Source organism: Oncorhynchus mykiss, chromosome 26, assembly GCF_013265735.2.
Source record: "Oncorhynchus mykiss isolate Arlee chromosome 26, USDA_OmykA_1.1, whole genome shotgun sequence".
Classification (NCBI taxonomy): domain Eukaryota; kingdom Metazoa; phylum Chordata; class Actinopteri; order Salmoniformes; family Salmonidae; genus Oncorhynchus; species Oncorhynchus mykiss.
In genome coordinates, this window is record NC_048590.1 from 465297 (window position 1) to 482580 (window position 17284).

General features: G+C 45.3%; 1 protein-coding gene across 3 annotated transcripts in view; it reads right to left on the minus strand.

Annotated features, from left to right (window-relative positions):
• Positions 1–17284, minus strand: part of LOC110508814 (multiple C2 and transmembrane domain-containing protein 2) — a 113019-nt gene that overhangs the window by 16670 nt on the left and 79065 nt on the right. For all 3 annotated transcript variants that reach the window (XM_036963660.1, XM_036963659.1, XM_036963661.1), the window contains 5 exons: positions 16990–17092; positions 6511–6612; positions 5623–5697; positions 5402–5521; positions 544–657 (listed from right to left, as the gene is read on the minus strand). In XM_036963660.1, coding sequence (XP_036819555.1) covers positions 544–657; positions 5402–5521; positions 5623–5697; positions 6511–6612; positions 16990–17092 — 514 coding nt within the window. The remainder of the gene's footprint in view (positions 1–543; positions 658–5401; positions 5522–5622; positions 5698–6510; positions 6613–16989; positions 17093–17284) is intronic.

Here is a 17284-nt window from a genome sequence, read left to right on the forward strand (position 1 = left end):
TAATAGTTGTAGAATCTAGGGGATAGTGGTAATAGTTGTAGAATCTAGGGGATAGTGGTAATAGTTGTAGAATCTAGGGGATAGTGGTAATAGTTGTAGAATCTAGGGGATAGTGGTAATAGTTGTAGAATCTAGGGGATAGTGGTAATAGTTGTAGAATCTAGTAGATAGTGGTAGTAGTTCTAGAATCTAGGAGATAGTGGTAATAGTTGTAGAATCTAGGGGATAGTGGTAATAGTTGTAGAATCTAGGGGATAGTGGTAATAGTTGTAGAATCTAGTAGATAGTGGTAGTTGTAGAATCTAGGAGATAGTGGTAGTTGTAGAATCTAGGAGATAGTGGTAATAGTTGTAGAATCTAGGAGATAGTGGTAGTTGTAGAATCTAGGAGATAGTGGAAGTAGTTGTAGAATCTAGGAGATTGTGGTAGTAGTTGTAGAATCTAGGAGATAGTGGAAGTAGTTGTAGAATCTAGGAGATAGTGGTACTATTTGTAGGGGAATAGGATTAAACATGGCTGTTTGGAGCGAGGCGCTGTACTGACCAGGTCCTGGTTGGCCCGTCCAGATGCAATCTGAAGATAGTTCCATGTGATGAGCAGAACCAGACAGAGAGGCAACATGTAGAACTCCCAATGCCACACCGCCAGCAGGAATATCTATAGGAAGAGATGAGAGGACGGGAGAGGAGAGGAGGAGAGGAGAGGAGGAGAAGAGAAGTAGCATAGGACAGAGGGGAGCGGAGTAGGGGAGGAGAAGGAGTAGGGAAGGAAATGAGGGGAGAGGTGTAGGGGATGAGAGGGGAGGAGGAGAAGAGAGGAGTGGGGAAGAGTGGGGGAAGAGGGGAGAGGAGAGACAGGGATGAGGGGGAAGGAGAGAAGAGGATAGAAAAGGAGGGGAAGAGGAAATGAAGAGAGAAGAGGAGAGGAGTAGGAAGGGGAGAGGAGGAGATGGGAGGAGGGGAGAGGAAAGGAGAGAAGCGGAGGAAAAGAGAAGAGGAGAGAAAAGGAGAGGAGGAGGGGAGTAGAGGGGAGGAGTAGGGGGAAAGAGGAGAGGAAAGTAGTGAGGAGGGGAGTAGAGGGGAGGAGTAGGGGAGATGAGAGGATGAGTACAGGAGAGGAGGAGTACAGGGGAGGAGTAGGGGAGAGGAGAGGAGGAGTACAGGGGAGGAGTAGGGGAGAGGAGAGGCGGATGGGAGAAGAGGGGAGGAGAGGGGGAGGAGTAGGGGGGAGAGAAGAGGAGAAGGGAGGGGAGACGAGAGGATGAGTACAGGGGAGGAGTAGGGGAGAGGAGAGGCAGATGGGAGAAGAAGGGAGGATAAACTGATAAAGGGTCACTTCATTAACTGAACATTAAATACATGACATACACTGTATTTACCATACACTCCATCTCTTCTTCTCCTCTAGTGGGACCAGTCTACACTGTAGCTGAGGCTAGATCCTATCTTCTTCTCCTCTAGTGGGACCAGTCTACACTGTAGCTGAGGCTAGATCCTATCTTCTTCTCCTCTAGTGGGACCAGTCTACACTGTAGCTGAGGCTAGATCCTATCTTCTTCTCCTCTAGTGGGACCAGTCTACACTGTAGCTGAGGCTAGATCCTATCTTCTTCTCCTCTAGCGGGACCAGTCTACACTGTAGCTGAGGCTAGATCCTATCTTCTTCTCCTCTAGTGGGACCAGTCTACACTGTAGCTGAGGCTAGATCCTATCTTCTTCTCCTCTAGTGGGACCAGTCTACACTGTAGCTGAGGCTAGATCCTATCTTCTTCTCCTCTAGTGGGACCAGTCTACACTGTAGCTGAGGCTAGATCCTATCTTCTTCTCCTCTAGTGGGACCAGTCTACACTGTAGCTGAGGCTAGATCCTATCTTCTTCTCCTCTAGTGGGACCAGTCTACACTGTAGCTGAGGCTAGATCCTATCTTCTTCTCCTCTAGTGGGACCAGTCTACACTGTAGCTGAGGCTAGGATCCTATCTTCTTCTCCTCTAGTGGGACCAGTCTACACTGTAGCTGAGGCTAGATCCTATCTTCTTCTCCTCTAGTGGGACCAGTCTACACTGTAGCTGAGGGCTAAGGCTAGATCCTGACCTCTCACAGTACATATCTATAGCAGGGGCTAGAATCTGTCCTCTCACAGTACATATATATAGCAGGGGCTAGAATCTGCCCTCTCACAGTACATATCTATAGCAGGGGCTAGAATCTGTTCTCTCACAGTACATATTTATAGCAAGGGCTAGAATATATCCTCTCACAGTACATATATATAGCATGGGCTAGAATATATCCTCTCACAGTACATATCTATAGCAAGGGCTAGAATATATCCTCTCACAGTACATATCTATAGCAGGGGGTAGAATCTATCCTCTCACAGTACATATCTATAGCAGGGGCTAGAATCTATCCTCTCACAGTAAATATCTATAGCAGGGGCTAGAATCTGTCCTCTCACAGTACATATCTATAGCAGGGGCTAGAATCTATCCTCTCACAGTACATATCTATAGCAGGGGCTAGAATCTGTCCTCTCACAGTACATATATATAGCAGGGGCTAGAATCTATCCTCTCACAGTACATATCTATAGCAGGGGCTTAGAATCTGCCCTCTCACAGTACATACCTATAGCAGGGGCTAGAATCTGTTCTCTCACAGTACATATCTATAGCAGGGGCTAGAATCTATCCTCTCACAGTACATATCTATAGCAAGGGCTAGAATATATCCTCTCACAGTACATATCTATAGCAGGGGCTAAAATCTGTCCTCTCACAGTATATACAGTGGGGCAAAAAAGTATTTAGTCAGCCACCAATTGTGCAAGTTCTCCCACTTAAAAAGATGAGAGAGGCCTGTAATTTTCATCATAGGTACACTTCAACTATGACAGACAAAATGAGAAAAAAAATCCAGAAAATCACATTGTAGGATTTTTAATGAATTTATTTGCAAATTATGGTGAAAAATAAGTATTTGGTCAATAACAAAAGTTTATCTCAATACTTTGTTATATACCGTTATATACCATTTGTTGGCAATGTTTCATCTGACCATTTGACATTCTCCCAATCTTCTTCTGGATCATCCAAATGCTCTCTAGCAAACTTCAGACGGGCCTGGACATGTACTGGCTTAAGCAGGGGGACACGTCTGGCCTGCAGGATTTGAGTCCCTGGCGGCGTAGTGTGTTACTGATGGTAGGCTTTGTTACTTTGATCCTAGCTCTCTGCAGGTCATTCACTAGATCCCCCCGTGTGGTTCTGGGATTTTTGCTCACCGTTCTTGTGATCGTTTTGACCCCACGGGGTGAGATCTTGCGTGGAGCCCCAGATCGAGGGAGATTATCAGTGGTCTTGTATGTCTTCCATTTCCTAATAATTGCTCCCACAGTTGATTTCTTCAAACCAAGCTGCTTACCTATTGCAGATTCAGTCTTCCCAGCCTGGTGCAGGTCTACAATTTTGTTTCTGGTGTCCTTTGACAGCTCTTTGGTCTTGGCCATAGTGAAGTTTGGAGTGTGACTGTTTGAGGTTGTGGACAGGTGTCTTTTATACTGATAACAAACAGGTGCCATTAATACAGGTAACGAGTGGAGGACAGATGAGCCTCTTAAAGAAGAAGTTACAGGTCTGTGAGAGCCAGAAATCTTGCTTGTTTGTAGGTGACTAAATACTTATTTTCCACCATAATTTGCAAATAAATTCATTACAAATCCTACAATGTGATTTTCTGGATTTGGATTCTGGATTTTTTTTCATTTTGTCTGTCATAGTTGAAGTGTACCTATGATGAAAATTACCGGCCTCTCTCATCTTTTGAAGTGGGAGAACTTGCAAAATTGGTGGCTGACTAAATACTTTTTTACCCCACTGTAGATGGGAGGGGTTGAATGGAGCTGAAGGGGGGACTGGATGGTGTTAAGAGAGAGATGGGAGGGGTTGAATGGAGCTGAAGGGACTGGATGGTGTTAAGAGATAGATGGGAGGGGTTGAATGGAGCTGAAGGGACTGGATGGTGTTGAGAGATAGATGGGAGGGGTTGAATGGAACTGAAGGGACTGGATGGTGTTAAGAGATAGATGGGATGGGTTGAATGGAGCTGAAGGGTGGGACTGGATGGTGTTAAGAGATAGATGGGATGGGTTGAATGGAGCTGAAGGGACTGGATGGTGTTAAGAGAGAGATGGGAGGGGTTGAATGGAGCTGAAGGGTGTTAAGAGAGAGATGGGAGGGGTTGAATGGAGCTGAAGGGACTGGATGGTGTTAAGAGAGAGATGGGAGGGGTTGAAAGGAGCTGAAGGGTGTTAAGAGAGAGATGGGAGGGGTTGAATGGAGCTGAAGGGGGGATTAAAATCAAACAAAAGATATCTATTGTAAAATAGACTGTCTGTAAAATGTACACTGCTCAAAAAAATAAAGGGAACACTTAAACAACACAATGTAACTTCAAGTCAATCACACTTCTGTGAAATCAAACTGTCCACTTAGGAAGCAACACTGATTAACAATACATTTCACATGCTGTTGTGCAAATGGAATAGACAACAGGTGGAAATTATAGGCAATTAGCAAGACACGCCCAATTTTTCAGTTTTTGATTTGTTAAAAAAGTTTGAAATATCCAATAAATGTCGTTTCACTTCATGATTGTGTCCCACTTGTTGTTGATTCTTCACAAAAAAATACAGTTTTATATCTTTATGTTTGAAGCCTGAAATGTGGCAAAAGTTCGCAAAGTTCAAGGGGGCCGAATACTTTCGCAAGGCACTGTATATATATATATATATATATATATATATATATATATATATATATATATATATATATATATATATATATATATGAATGAATATGAGAACAAACACTATTGTAAATACAACCCATATTTATGTTTATTTATTTTCCCTTGTGTACAACACTGTATATATATATAATATGACATTTGTAATGTCTTTATTGTTTTGAAACTTCTGTATTTGTAATGTTTACTGTTACTTTTGATTGTTTATTTCACTTTTGTATATTATCTACCTAACTTGCTTTGGCAATGTTAACACGTTTCCCATGCCAATAAAGCCCCTTGAATTGAATTAAATTGAGAGAGAGAGAGAGAGAGAGAGAGAGAGAGAGAGAGAGAGAGGAGACGGGGAAACAGACAGAGAGAGAGAGTTCAAGGAGAGGCTGACTGCTACAGACAGCGACAGAGAGAGAGGCTGACTGCTACAGACAGAGACAGAGAGAGATAGATTCCCAAATTGAGAACACCTATTGACTGGAAATGGGGAACCCCCTGCTAGGGATTCTGGTTGTATGGGAGACACTGTAGATGGTGCTGCTATACTACAGTATATCTAGTTTAATGCTACGTTTAGATGATGAAAAGGGTGACTGCCTCACCAGGAAGGCTATGAGACTCCTCTGGAAACTCTCCCACTGGAAACAGCTGTTGATGTACTGGAATGTGGATTGCACTGCTCTGTAAAGGTTACGCACGCGGTACACGTTACGCGCCAACATCTGGAACGAATACAGAAACACACCTTAAAAAGATGCTGAGAACAACACAAAATGGCTGCCTGTTTCACAACATTTGAACTATGGAGATTCATTTAGCAAACCTTTTTAGAAAACTTTGGATTGTCTTCAATGAATTTCTTCTCCTTTGGTTTAAATGTTCTGATAGCTGCTCTGACCTAAAAACACAAGATGAAAACAGAAGTCAAATGGAGAGAGATGGAAGAAGACACAGGATGTTCCTGTTTAAATGGAGAGAGATGGAGGAAGACACAGGTTGTTCCTGTTTAAATGGAGAGAGAGATGGAGGAAGACACAGGTTGTTCCTGTTTAAATGGAGAGAGATGGAGGAAGACACAGGTTGTTCCTGTTTAAATAGAGAGAGATGGAAGAAGACACAGGTTGTTCCTGTTTAAATGGAGAGAGAGATGGAGGAAGACACAGGTTGTTCCTGTTTAAATAGAGAGAGACGAGGAAGACACAGGTTGTTCCCGCACACACACCCTACAGTACAGTATCTGACAGGACTGGTCCATCGGTCCAGATGACCCTACAGTACAGTATCTGACAGGACTGGTCCATCGGTCCAGATGACCCTACAGTACAGTATCTGACAGGACCGGTCCATCGGTCCAGATGACCCTACAGTACAGTATCTGACAGGACCGGTCCATCGGTCCAGATGACCCTACAGTACAGTATCTGACAGGACCGGTCCATTGGTCCAGATGACCCTACAGTACAGTCTCTGTCAGGACCGGTCCATCGGTCCAGATGACCCTACAGTACAGTATCTGACAGGACCGGTCCATCGGTCCAGATGACCCTACAGTACAGTATCTGACAGGACCGGTCCATCGGTCCAGATGACCCTACAGTACAGTATCTGACAGGACCGGTCCAGATGACCCTACAGAACAGCCCCCTATACCTTATGGGCCCTGGCCAACAGAATAGACTGGAGGGGCATCAGACAGTGTGATTGGACTCACTGGGTTGAAGACGAGCTCCAGCTCTAGGGAGATGCTTCCTTTAGACAGACACCCCAGATCCTCTTTCTTCAGGGGACAGCAGATCGGTTGACCATTGTGGATCTGGAGGGGACAGAGAGTGTAATGTAATGTACAGGTAATATACAGAGACCAACACTAAGCTGGAACAGTGGATTACTGGAAAACCGAGGGTGAAGACATGACTGGACTGTAAGGCCCTCTTTTTTTTATTTTATTTATTTCACCTTTATTTAACCAGGTAGGCAAGTTGAGAACAAGTTCTCATTTACAACTGCGACCTGGCCAAGATAAAGCAAAGCAGTTCCACACATACAACGACACAGAGTTACACATGGAGTAAAACAAACAGACAGTCAATAATACAGTATAAACAAGTCTATATACGATGTGAGCAAATGAGGTGAGAAGGGAGGTAAAGGCAAAAAAAAGGCCATGGTGGCAAAGTAAATACAATATAGCAAGTAAAACACTGAAATGGTAGATTTGCAATGGAAGAATGTGCAAAGTAGAAATAAAAATAATGTTTGATATGGGTCTGGAAGGAGAGTTTACAGTCTAACCAGACACCTAAGTATTTGTAGTTGTCCACGTATTCTAAGTCAGAGCCGTCCAGAGTAGTGATGTTGGACAGGCGGGTAGGTGCAGGTAGCGATCGGTTGAAGAGCATGCATTTAGTTTTACTTGTATTTAAGAGCAATTGGAGGCCACGGAAGGAGAGTTGTATGGCATTGAAGCTTGCCTGGAGGGTTGTTAACACAGTGTCCAAAGAAGGGCCAGAAGTATACAGAATGGTGTCGTCTGCGTAGAGGTGGATCAGAGACTCACCAGCAGCAAGAGCGACCTCATTGATGTATACAGAGAAGAGAGTCGGTCCAAGAATTGAACCCTGTGGCACCCCCATAGAGACTGCCAGAAGTCCGGACAGCAGACCCTCCGATTTGACACACTGAACTCTATCAGAGAAGTAGTTGGTGAACCAGGCGAGGCAATCATTTGAGAAACCAAGGCTGTCGAGTCTGCTGATGAGGATGTGGTGATTGACAGAGTCGAAAGCCTTGGCCAGATCAATGAATACGGCTGCACAGTAATGTTTCTTATCGATGGCGGTTAAGATATCGTTTAGGACCTTGAGCGTGGCTGAGGTGCACCCATGACCAGCTCTGAAACCAGATTGCATAGCAGAGAAGGTATGGTGAGATTCGAAATGGTCGGTAATCTGTTTGTTGACTTGGCTTTCGAAGACCTTAGAAAGGCATGGTAGGATAGATATAGGTCTGTAGCAGTTTGGGTCAAGAGTGTCCCCCCCTTTGAAGAGGGGGATGACCGCAGCTGCTTTCCAATCTTTGGGAATCTCAGACGACACGAAAGAGAGGTTGAACAGGCTAGTAATAGGGGTGGCAACAATTTCGGCAGATAATTTCCAGATTGTCTAGCCCGGCTGATTTGTAGGGGTCCAGATTTTGCAGCTCTTTCAGAACATCAGCTGAATGGATTTGGGAGAAGGAGAAATGGGGAAGGCTTGGGCGAGTTGCTGTGGGGGGTGCAGTGCTGTTGACCGGGGTAGGAGTAGCCAGGTGGAAAGCATGGCCAGCCGTAGAAAAATGCTTATTGAAATTCTCAATTATGGTGGATTTATCAGTGGTGACAGTGTTTCCTATCTTCAGTGCAGTGGGCAGCTGGGAGGGGGTGTTCTTATTCTCCACGGACTTTACAGTGTCCCAGAACTCTTTTGAGTTAGTGTTGCAGGAAGCAAATTTCTGCTTGAAAAAGCTAGCCTTGGCTTTTCTAACTGCCTGTGTATAATGGTTTCTAGCTTCCCTGAACAGCTGCATATCACGGGGGCTGTTCGATGCTAATGCAGAACGCCATAGGATGTTTTTGTGTTGGTTAAGGGCAGTCAGGTCTGGGGAGAACCAAGGGCTATATCTGTTCCTGGTTCTAAATTTCTTGAATGGGGCATGTTTATTTAAGATGGTTAGGAAGGCATTTTTTTTTAAATATCCAGGCATCCTCTACTGACGGGATGAGATCAATATCCTTCCAGGATACCCCGGTCAGGTCGATTAGAAAGGCCTGCTCGCTGAAGTGTTTCAGGGAGCGTTTTACAGTGATGAATGGAGTGGAGGTCGTTTGACCGCTGACCCATTACGGATGCAGGCAATGAGGCAGTGATCGCTGAGATCTTGGTTGAAGACAGCAAGAGGTGTATTTAGAGGGCAAGTTGGTTAGGATGATATCTATGAGGGTGCCCGTGTTTAAGGCTTTGGGGAGGTACCTGGTAGGTTCATTGATCATTTGTGTGAGATTGAGGGCATCAAGTTTAGATTGTAGGATGGCTGGGGTGTTAGGCATGTTCCAGTTTAGGTCGCCTAGCAGCACGAGCTCTGAAGATAGATGGGGGGCAATCAGTTCACATATGGTGTCCAGAGCACAGCTGGGGGCAGAGGGTGGTCTATAGCAGGCGGCAACGGTGAGAGACTTGTTTTTAGAGAGGTGGATTTTTAAAAGTAGAAGTTCAAATTGTTTGGGTACAGACCTGGATAGTAGGACAGAACTCTGCAGGCTATCTTTGCAGTAGATCGCAACACCGCCCCCTTTGGCAGTTCTAGCTTGTCTGAACATTTTGTAGTTTGGAATTAAAATTTCTGAATTTTTGGTGGTCTTCCTAAGCCAGGATTCAGACACAGCTAGAATATCCGGGTTGGCAGAGTGTGCTAAAGCAGTGAATAGAACAAACTTAGGGAGGAGGCTTCTAATGTTAACATGCATGAAACCAAGGCTATTATGGTTACAGAAGTCGTCAAAAGAGAGCGCCTGGGGAATAGGAGTGGAGCTAGGCACTGCAGGGCCTGGATTCACCTCTACATCGCCAGAGGAACATAGGAGGAGTAGAATAAGGGTGCGGCTAAAAGCAATAAGAATTGGTCGTCTGGAACAGAGAGTAAAAGGAGGTTTCTGGGGGCGATAAAATAGCATCAAGGTATAATGTACAGACAAAGGTATGGTAGGATGTGAATACAGTGGAGGTAAACCTAGGTATTGAGTGATGAAGTGAGAGATATTGTCTCTAGAAACATAATTGAAACCAGGAGATGTCATTGCATGTGTGGGTGGTGGAACTAATAGGTTGGATAAGGTATAGTGAGCAGGACTAGAGGCTCTACAGTGAAATAAGCCAATAAACACTAACCAGAACAGCAATGGACAAGGCATATTGACATTAAGGAGAGGCATGCTTAGTCGAGTGATCAAAAGGGTCCGGTGAGTGGAGAGGTTGGTTGGGGGTCACGGCGATTTAGACAGCTAGCCAGGCCATCGGTAGCAAGCTAGCATAGGATGGAGGTCTGTTATTAGCCACCTCTTGCGTTCCGTCAGTAGATTAGTGGGGTTCCGTGTGGTAGAGGGGATTAATCCAAATCACACAACAACAACAAAAATAAAAACAATAGATATAGTTATAGAGGCCCAAGAAGAAAACATAATAATAATAAAAATAATACAAATAAATAAATAAATTGTCCGATTGTCTATTCAGATAGCAGCCGATAAGACAGCTAACGGTTAGCAGGCCGCAGATGGGCGTTCAGGTAACGTCGCGACGGAGGAGCCAGCCGGATAACTCCTTCGGGTTGTGACGGCCCTGAATTATTCTGAACCGTCTCAGTGCTTCTCCTTCCAATAGGGTGCTTTCCCTTTAATTCCCAATTAAATAGCCAGCATCAGCTGCGCAAAAGGGGGGTTGTGATGGAGACGTGACTGAGGATGTGTTCAACCCTCAGTTCCGAAGCTTCTCTATTCGGTTTGTTTTGTTGCCGTTAAACGTGTGTTTTGTAGCCTGAGAGTTTACCCAGGATCGGATCCACTCTTTGCGTCCGTGGACTACACCTCTCCGTTCTTCGTGGCCTTTCTCCGCTGGAGATCTATTGGCGGATTGGATTGTCTGACTGACCGACTGACTACCACCTTTTTGTATACGGTATTTCATTTGTTTTGATATGATGTATACGGTGATGATTTATGTAGTTAGATGTAGTTGAGGACTTAGTAAGAGCTGATACGCTTTAAAGTTCTGTGGTAAAATTGTTATATTGATTGTATGATTTAATACTGGGTTTACGCTACACGGAATGAACGGACAAACATTGCGTGACAAAAGTCACTTGAGTTCACTGAACTCCTTTACCGGGCTGGACTCTTTTTAGGCCCGAGGTACAGGACATTTCTGGAGGAACCAGAACTCATTGTGTTATATTATTATGTGTGTGTAATCCATTGATGTTGCTAATACAACCCACGCAAAAGAATACAGTTGTTTTTGAAGTTCTTTTCAATGTTTTAAGGGTTTATGAAAAGTTGATTTCCCTCCTGACGTTTACATAAGTCCTTTGTATTGGTGTAGACTTGACGGACCAGATGGGACTCATTCCCTCCCAAACTAAAAGGAGAAACCAATGTTTTCTCTGGTAGGCACAACCTACCTGGCACCCCTATAAATAATAACCTCAAGTCAAAACCGTTACAGGGTAGATAACGTCGGCAGTCCAGTTGTGAAGGCCCGGTGGGGCTCCGCGTAGGCAGTAAAATGGGTCCGGATAGGTGATTGCAGCCCAGGAGTGATTGATGGAACTCAGGAGTGATTGACGGAGCTGGCTAGCTCCGGAATAATTGATGTTTGCTCCGGAATCGACGAAAGCCGATAGTCACACGGATAGCAGCTAGCTAGCTGTGAGATCCAGGTATGAATGTCCTGAGTTAGCGGTTGAAATCCATGGACATGGAAAGAAAAATTGGTCCGGTATGTTCCGTTCCGAGCCGCGCTGCGCCGTACAAAACTGACGATAGATTTTCGAGCTAAAGGATAGCTGATGACCACAAACCGTGGTTAGCTGAATACTAACGATTTGCCAGTAAAGAAGCTAACTAGCTTCTGAACTAGCTTCTGAACTAGCTTCAGATTAGCTTCTGGATTAGCTTCTGGCTAGCTCCTGGCTAGCTTCTGGCTAGTTTCTGGCTAGCTTCTTGGAGTTTCTGGCTAGCTTCTTGGAGGATTACAGATCTGAGGTAAATACTACTTTTTTATAAATATAAATTGGTGAGGCGGGTTGCAGGAGAGTGTTTTGAAGATGAGTTGATGGAAAATTTAAAAAATGTATGTTAAAAAAGTTATATAAAAATATATATAAAAATATTTATATACGGGACACGACAAGATGAGGACAAAAGACGTCTGAACTGCTATACTATCTTGAAAAAATAAATAAATAAATAAAATAAAACTTGACTTGGACTCCCAGAGACTGGACTGTAAGGCCCTCTTGACTTGAACTCACAGAGACTGGACTGTAAGGCCCTCTTTACTTGAACTCACAGAGACTGGACTGTAGGCCCTCTTGACTTGAACTCACAGAGACTGGAGTGTAAGGCCCTCTTGACTTTAACTCACAGAGACTGGACTGTAAGGCCCTCTTGACATGGACTCCCAGAGACTGGACTGTAAGGCCCTGTTGACTTGAACTCCCAGAGACTGGACTGTAAGGCCCTTTTGACTTGGACTCACAGAGACTGGAGGAATGGTCACTATGTTACTCACAGAGACTGGAGGAGTGGTCACTATGTTACTCCCAGAGACTGGACTGTAGGCCCTCTTAACCTGAACTCACAGAGACTGGACTGTAAGGCCCTCTTGACTTGAACTCACAGAGACTGGACTGTAAGGCCCTGTTGACTTGAACTCACAGAGACTGGACTGTAAGGCCCTCTTGACTTGAACTCACAGAGACTGGACTGTATAAGGCCCTCTTGACTTGAACTCACAGAGACTGGACTGTAGTATAAGGCCCTCTTGACTTGGACTCCCAGAGACTGGACTGTAAGGCCCTGTTGACTTGGACTCCCAGAGACTGGACTGTAAGGCCCTGTTGACTTGGACTCCCAGAGACTGGACTGTAAGGCCCTCTTGACTTGGACTCCCAGAGACTGGACTGTAAGGCCCTGTTGACTTGAACTCCCAGAGACTGGACTGTAAGGCCCTCTTGACTTGAACTCCCATTCATCTAATGACAATACATATCGGTGTAATATGTCAGAGGATTTACACTGCTCACAGAGAGTAGAAGAGTGGTCACTCTGCTACTCACAGAGAGTAGAGGAGTGGTCACTCTGCTACTCACAGAGACTGGAGGAATGGTCACTATGGTACTCACAGAGAGTAGAGGAGTGGTCACTCTGCTACTCACAGAGAGTAGAGGAGTGGTCACTCTGCTACTCACAGAGACTGGAGGAATGGTCACTATGGTACTCACAGAGACTGGAGGAATGGTCACTATGGTACTCACAGAGAGTAGAGGAGTGGTCACTATGTTACTCTCAGAGAGTAGAGGAGTGGTCACTATGTTACTCTCAGAGAGTAGAGGAGTGGTCACTCTGCTACTCACAGAGAGTAGAGGAGTGGTCACTCTGCTACTCACAGAGACTGGAGGAATGGTCACTATGCTACTCACAGAGACTGGAGGAATGGTCACTATGGTACTCACAGAGACTGGAGGAATGGTCACTATGGTACTCACAGAGAGTAGAGGAGTGGTCACTATGTTACTCTCAGAGAGTAGAGGAGTGGTCACTATGTTACTCACAGAGAGTAGAGGTGTGGTCACTATGGTACTCACAGAGAGTAGAGGAGTGGTCACTATGATACTCACAGAGAGTAGAGGAATGGTTACTATGTTACTCACAGAGAGTAGAGGAGTGGTCACTATGGTACTCACAGAGACTTGAGGAATGGTCACTATGTTACTCTCAGAGAGTAGAGGAGTGGTCACTATGGTACTCACAGAGAGTAGAGGAATGGTTACTATGTTACTCACAGAGAGTAGAGGAGTGGTCACTATGGTACACACAGAGACTGGAGGAATGGTCACTATGTTACTCACAGAGAGTAGAGGAGTGGTCACTATGGTACTCACAGAGACTGAAGGAATGGTCACTATGTTTCTCACAGAGAGTAGAGGAGTGGTCAATCTGCTACTCACAGAGAGTAGAGGAGTGGTCACTATGTTACTCACAGAGAGTAGAGGAGTAGTCACTATGTTACTCACAGAGACTGGAGGAGTGGTCACTATGTTACTCACAGAGAGTAGAGGAGTGGCCACTATGTTACTCACAGAGAGTAGAGGGGTGGTCACTATGTTACTCCCAGAGACTGGAGGAATGGTCACTATGCTACTCACAGAGAGTAGAGGAGTGGTCAATCTGCTACTCACAGAGAGTAGAGGAGTGGTCACTATGCTACTCACAGAGACTGGAGGAATGGTCACTATGGTACTCACAGAGAGTAGAGGAATGGTCACTATGGTACTCACAGAGACTGGAGGAATGGTCACCATATTATTCACAGAGAGTAGAGGAGTGGTCACTATGTTACTCACAGAGAGTAGAGGAATGGCCACTATGTTACTCAGAGACTGGAGGAATGGTCACTATATTATTCACAGAGAGTAGAGGAGTGGTCACTATGTTACTCACAGAGAGTAGAGGAATGGCCACTATGTTACTCAAAGAGAGTAGAGGAATGGATATTATGTTACTCACAGAGAGTAGAGTAATGGTCACTATGTTACTCACAGAGAGTAGAGGAATGGTCACTATGCTACTCACAGAGAGTAGAGGAATGGCCACTATGCTACTCACAGAAAGCAGAGGAATGGCCACTTTGCTACTCACAGAAAGCAGAGGAATTGCCTCTATGCTACTTACAGAAAGCAGAGGAATGGCCACTTTGCTACTTACAGAAAGCAGAGGAATGGCCACTTTGCTACTTACAGAAAGCAGAGGAATGGCCACTTTGCTAATCACAGAAAGCAGAGGAATGGCCACTATGTTACTTACAAAAAGCAGAGGAATGGCCACTTTGCTACTCACAGAAAGAAGAGGAATGGCCACTATGCTACTTACAGAAAGCAGAGGAATGGCCACTTTTCTACTCACAGAAAGCAGAGGAATGGCCACTTTTCTACTCACAGAAAGCAGAGGAATGGCCACTTTTCTACTCACAGAAAGCAGAGGAATGGCCACTTTTCTACTCACAGAAAGCAGAGGAATGGCCACTTTGCTACTCACAGAAAGCAGAGGAATGGCCACTATGCTACTTACAGAAAGCAGAGGAATGGCCACTTTTCTACTCACAGAAAGCAGAGGAATGGCCACTTTTCTACTCACAGAAAGCAGAGGAATGGCCACTTTATAACTTAAAGAAAGCAGAGGAATGGCCACTATGCTACTCACAGAAAGCAGAGGAATGGCCACTTTGCTACTTACAGAAAGCAGAGGAATGGCCACTTTGCTACTTACAGAAAGCAGAGGAATGGCCACGTTGCTACTCACAGAAAGCAGAGGAATGGCCACGTTGCTACTTACAGAAAGCAGAGGAATGGCCACGTTGCTACTTACAGAAAGCAGAGGAATGGCCACGTTGCTACTCACAGAAAGCAGAGGAATGGCCAAGTTGCTACTCACAGAAAGCAGAGGAATGGCCACGTTGCTACTTACAGAAAGCAGAGGAATGGCCACGTTGCTACTCACAGAAAGCAGAGGAATGGCCACGTTGCTACTTACAGAAAGCAGAGGAATGGCCACGTTGCTACTTACAGAAAGCAGAGGAATGGCCACGTTGCTACTCACAGAAAGCAGAGGAATGGCCACGTTGCTACTCACAGAAAGCAGAGGAATGGCCACGTTGCTACTTACAGAAAGCAGAGGAATGGCCACGTTGCTACTCACAGAAAGCAGAGGAATGGCCACGTTGCTACTCACAGAAAGCAGAGGAATGGCCACTATGTTACTTACAAAAAGCAGAGGAATGGCCACTTTGCTACTCACAGAAAGCAGAGGAATGGCCACTATGCTACTTACAGAAAGCAGAGGAATGGCCACTTTTCTACTCACAGAAAGCAGAGGAATGGCCACTTTTCTACTCACAGAAAGCAGAGGAATGGCCACTTTTCTACTCACAGAAAGCAGAGGAATGGCCACTTTTCTACTCACAGAAAGCAGAGGAATGGCCACTTTGCTACTCACAGAAAGCAGAGGAATGGCCACTATGCTACTTACAGAAAGCAGAGGAATGGCCACTTTTCTACTCACAGAAAGCAGAGGAATGGCCACTTTTCTACTCACAGAAAGCAGAGGAATGGCCACTTTATAACTTAAAGAAAGCAGAGGAATGGCCACTATGCTACTCACAGAAAGCAGAGGAATGGCCACGTTGCTACTCACAGAAAGCAGAGGAATGGCCACGTTGCTACTCACAGAAAGCAGAGGAATGGCCACGTTGCTACTTACAGAAAGCAGAGGAATGGCCACGTTGCTACTTACAGAAAGCAGAGGAATGGCCACGTTGCTACTTACAGAAAGCAGAGGAATGGCCACGTTGCTACTCACAGAAAGCAGAGGAATGGCCACGTTGCTACTTACAGAAAGCAGAGGAATGGCCACGTTGCTACTTACAGAAAGCAGAGGAATGGCCACGTTGCTACTCACAGAAAGCAGAGGAAAGGCCACGTTGCTACTCACAGAAAGCAGAGGAATGGCCACGTTGCTACTTACAGAAAGCAGAGGAATGGCCACGTTGCTACTCACAGAAAGCAGAGGAATGGCCACGTTGCTACTTACAGAAAGCAGAGGAATGGCCACGTTGCTACTTACAGAAAGCAGAGGAATGGCCACGTTGCTACTTACAGAAAGCAGAGGAATGGCCACGTTGCTACTTACAGAAAGCAGAGGAATGGCCACGTTGCTACTTACAGAAAGCAGAGGAATGGCCACGTTGCTACTCACAGAAAGCAGAGGAATGGCCACGTTGCTACTCACAGAAAGCAGAGGAATGGCCACGTTGCTACTTACAGAAAGCAGAGGAATGGCCACGTTGCTACTTACAGAAAGCAGAGGAATGGCCACGTTGCTACTCACAGAAAGCAGAGGAATGGCCACGTTGCTACTCACAGAAAGCAGAGGAATGGCCACGTTGCTACTTACAGAAAGCAGAGGAATGGCCACGTTGCTACTCACAGAAAGCAGAGGAATGGCCACGTTGCTACTTACAGAAAGCAGAGGAATGGCCACGTTGCTACTTACAGAAAGCAGAGGAATGGCCACGTTGCTACTTACAGAAAGCAGAGGAATGGCCACGTTGCTACTCACAGAAAGCAGAGGAATGGCCACGTTGCTACTTACAGAAAGCAGAGGAATGGCCACGTTGCTACTTACAGAAAGCAGAGGAATGGCCACGTTGCTACTTACAGAAAGCAGAGGAATGGCCACGTTGCTACTTACAGAAAGCAGAGGAATGGCCACGTTGCTACTTACAGAAAGCAGAGGAATGGCCACGTTGCTACTTACAGAAAGCAGAGGAATGGCCACGTTGCTACTTACAGAAAGCAGAGGAATGGCCACGTTGCTACTTACAGAAAGCAGAGGAATGGCCACTTTGCCCAGGAAGTCAGGTGCTTTGTCTCCATCCTCATCAAAGATGGTCAGCTCCAGAATATCATGGATGTCTTTTACTGGGCTGGACAACACACACACATGGATATAAATACAGCAGAAACAACCACTGAAATATTAACCTGGGATTAGATGGGTGGTTTATATGGCAATTGACCATCGACTGGCATATTAACCTGGGATTAGATGTGTGGTTTACATGGCAATTGACCATCGACTGGAATATTAACCTGGGATTAGATGTGTGGTTTATATG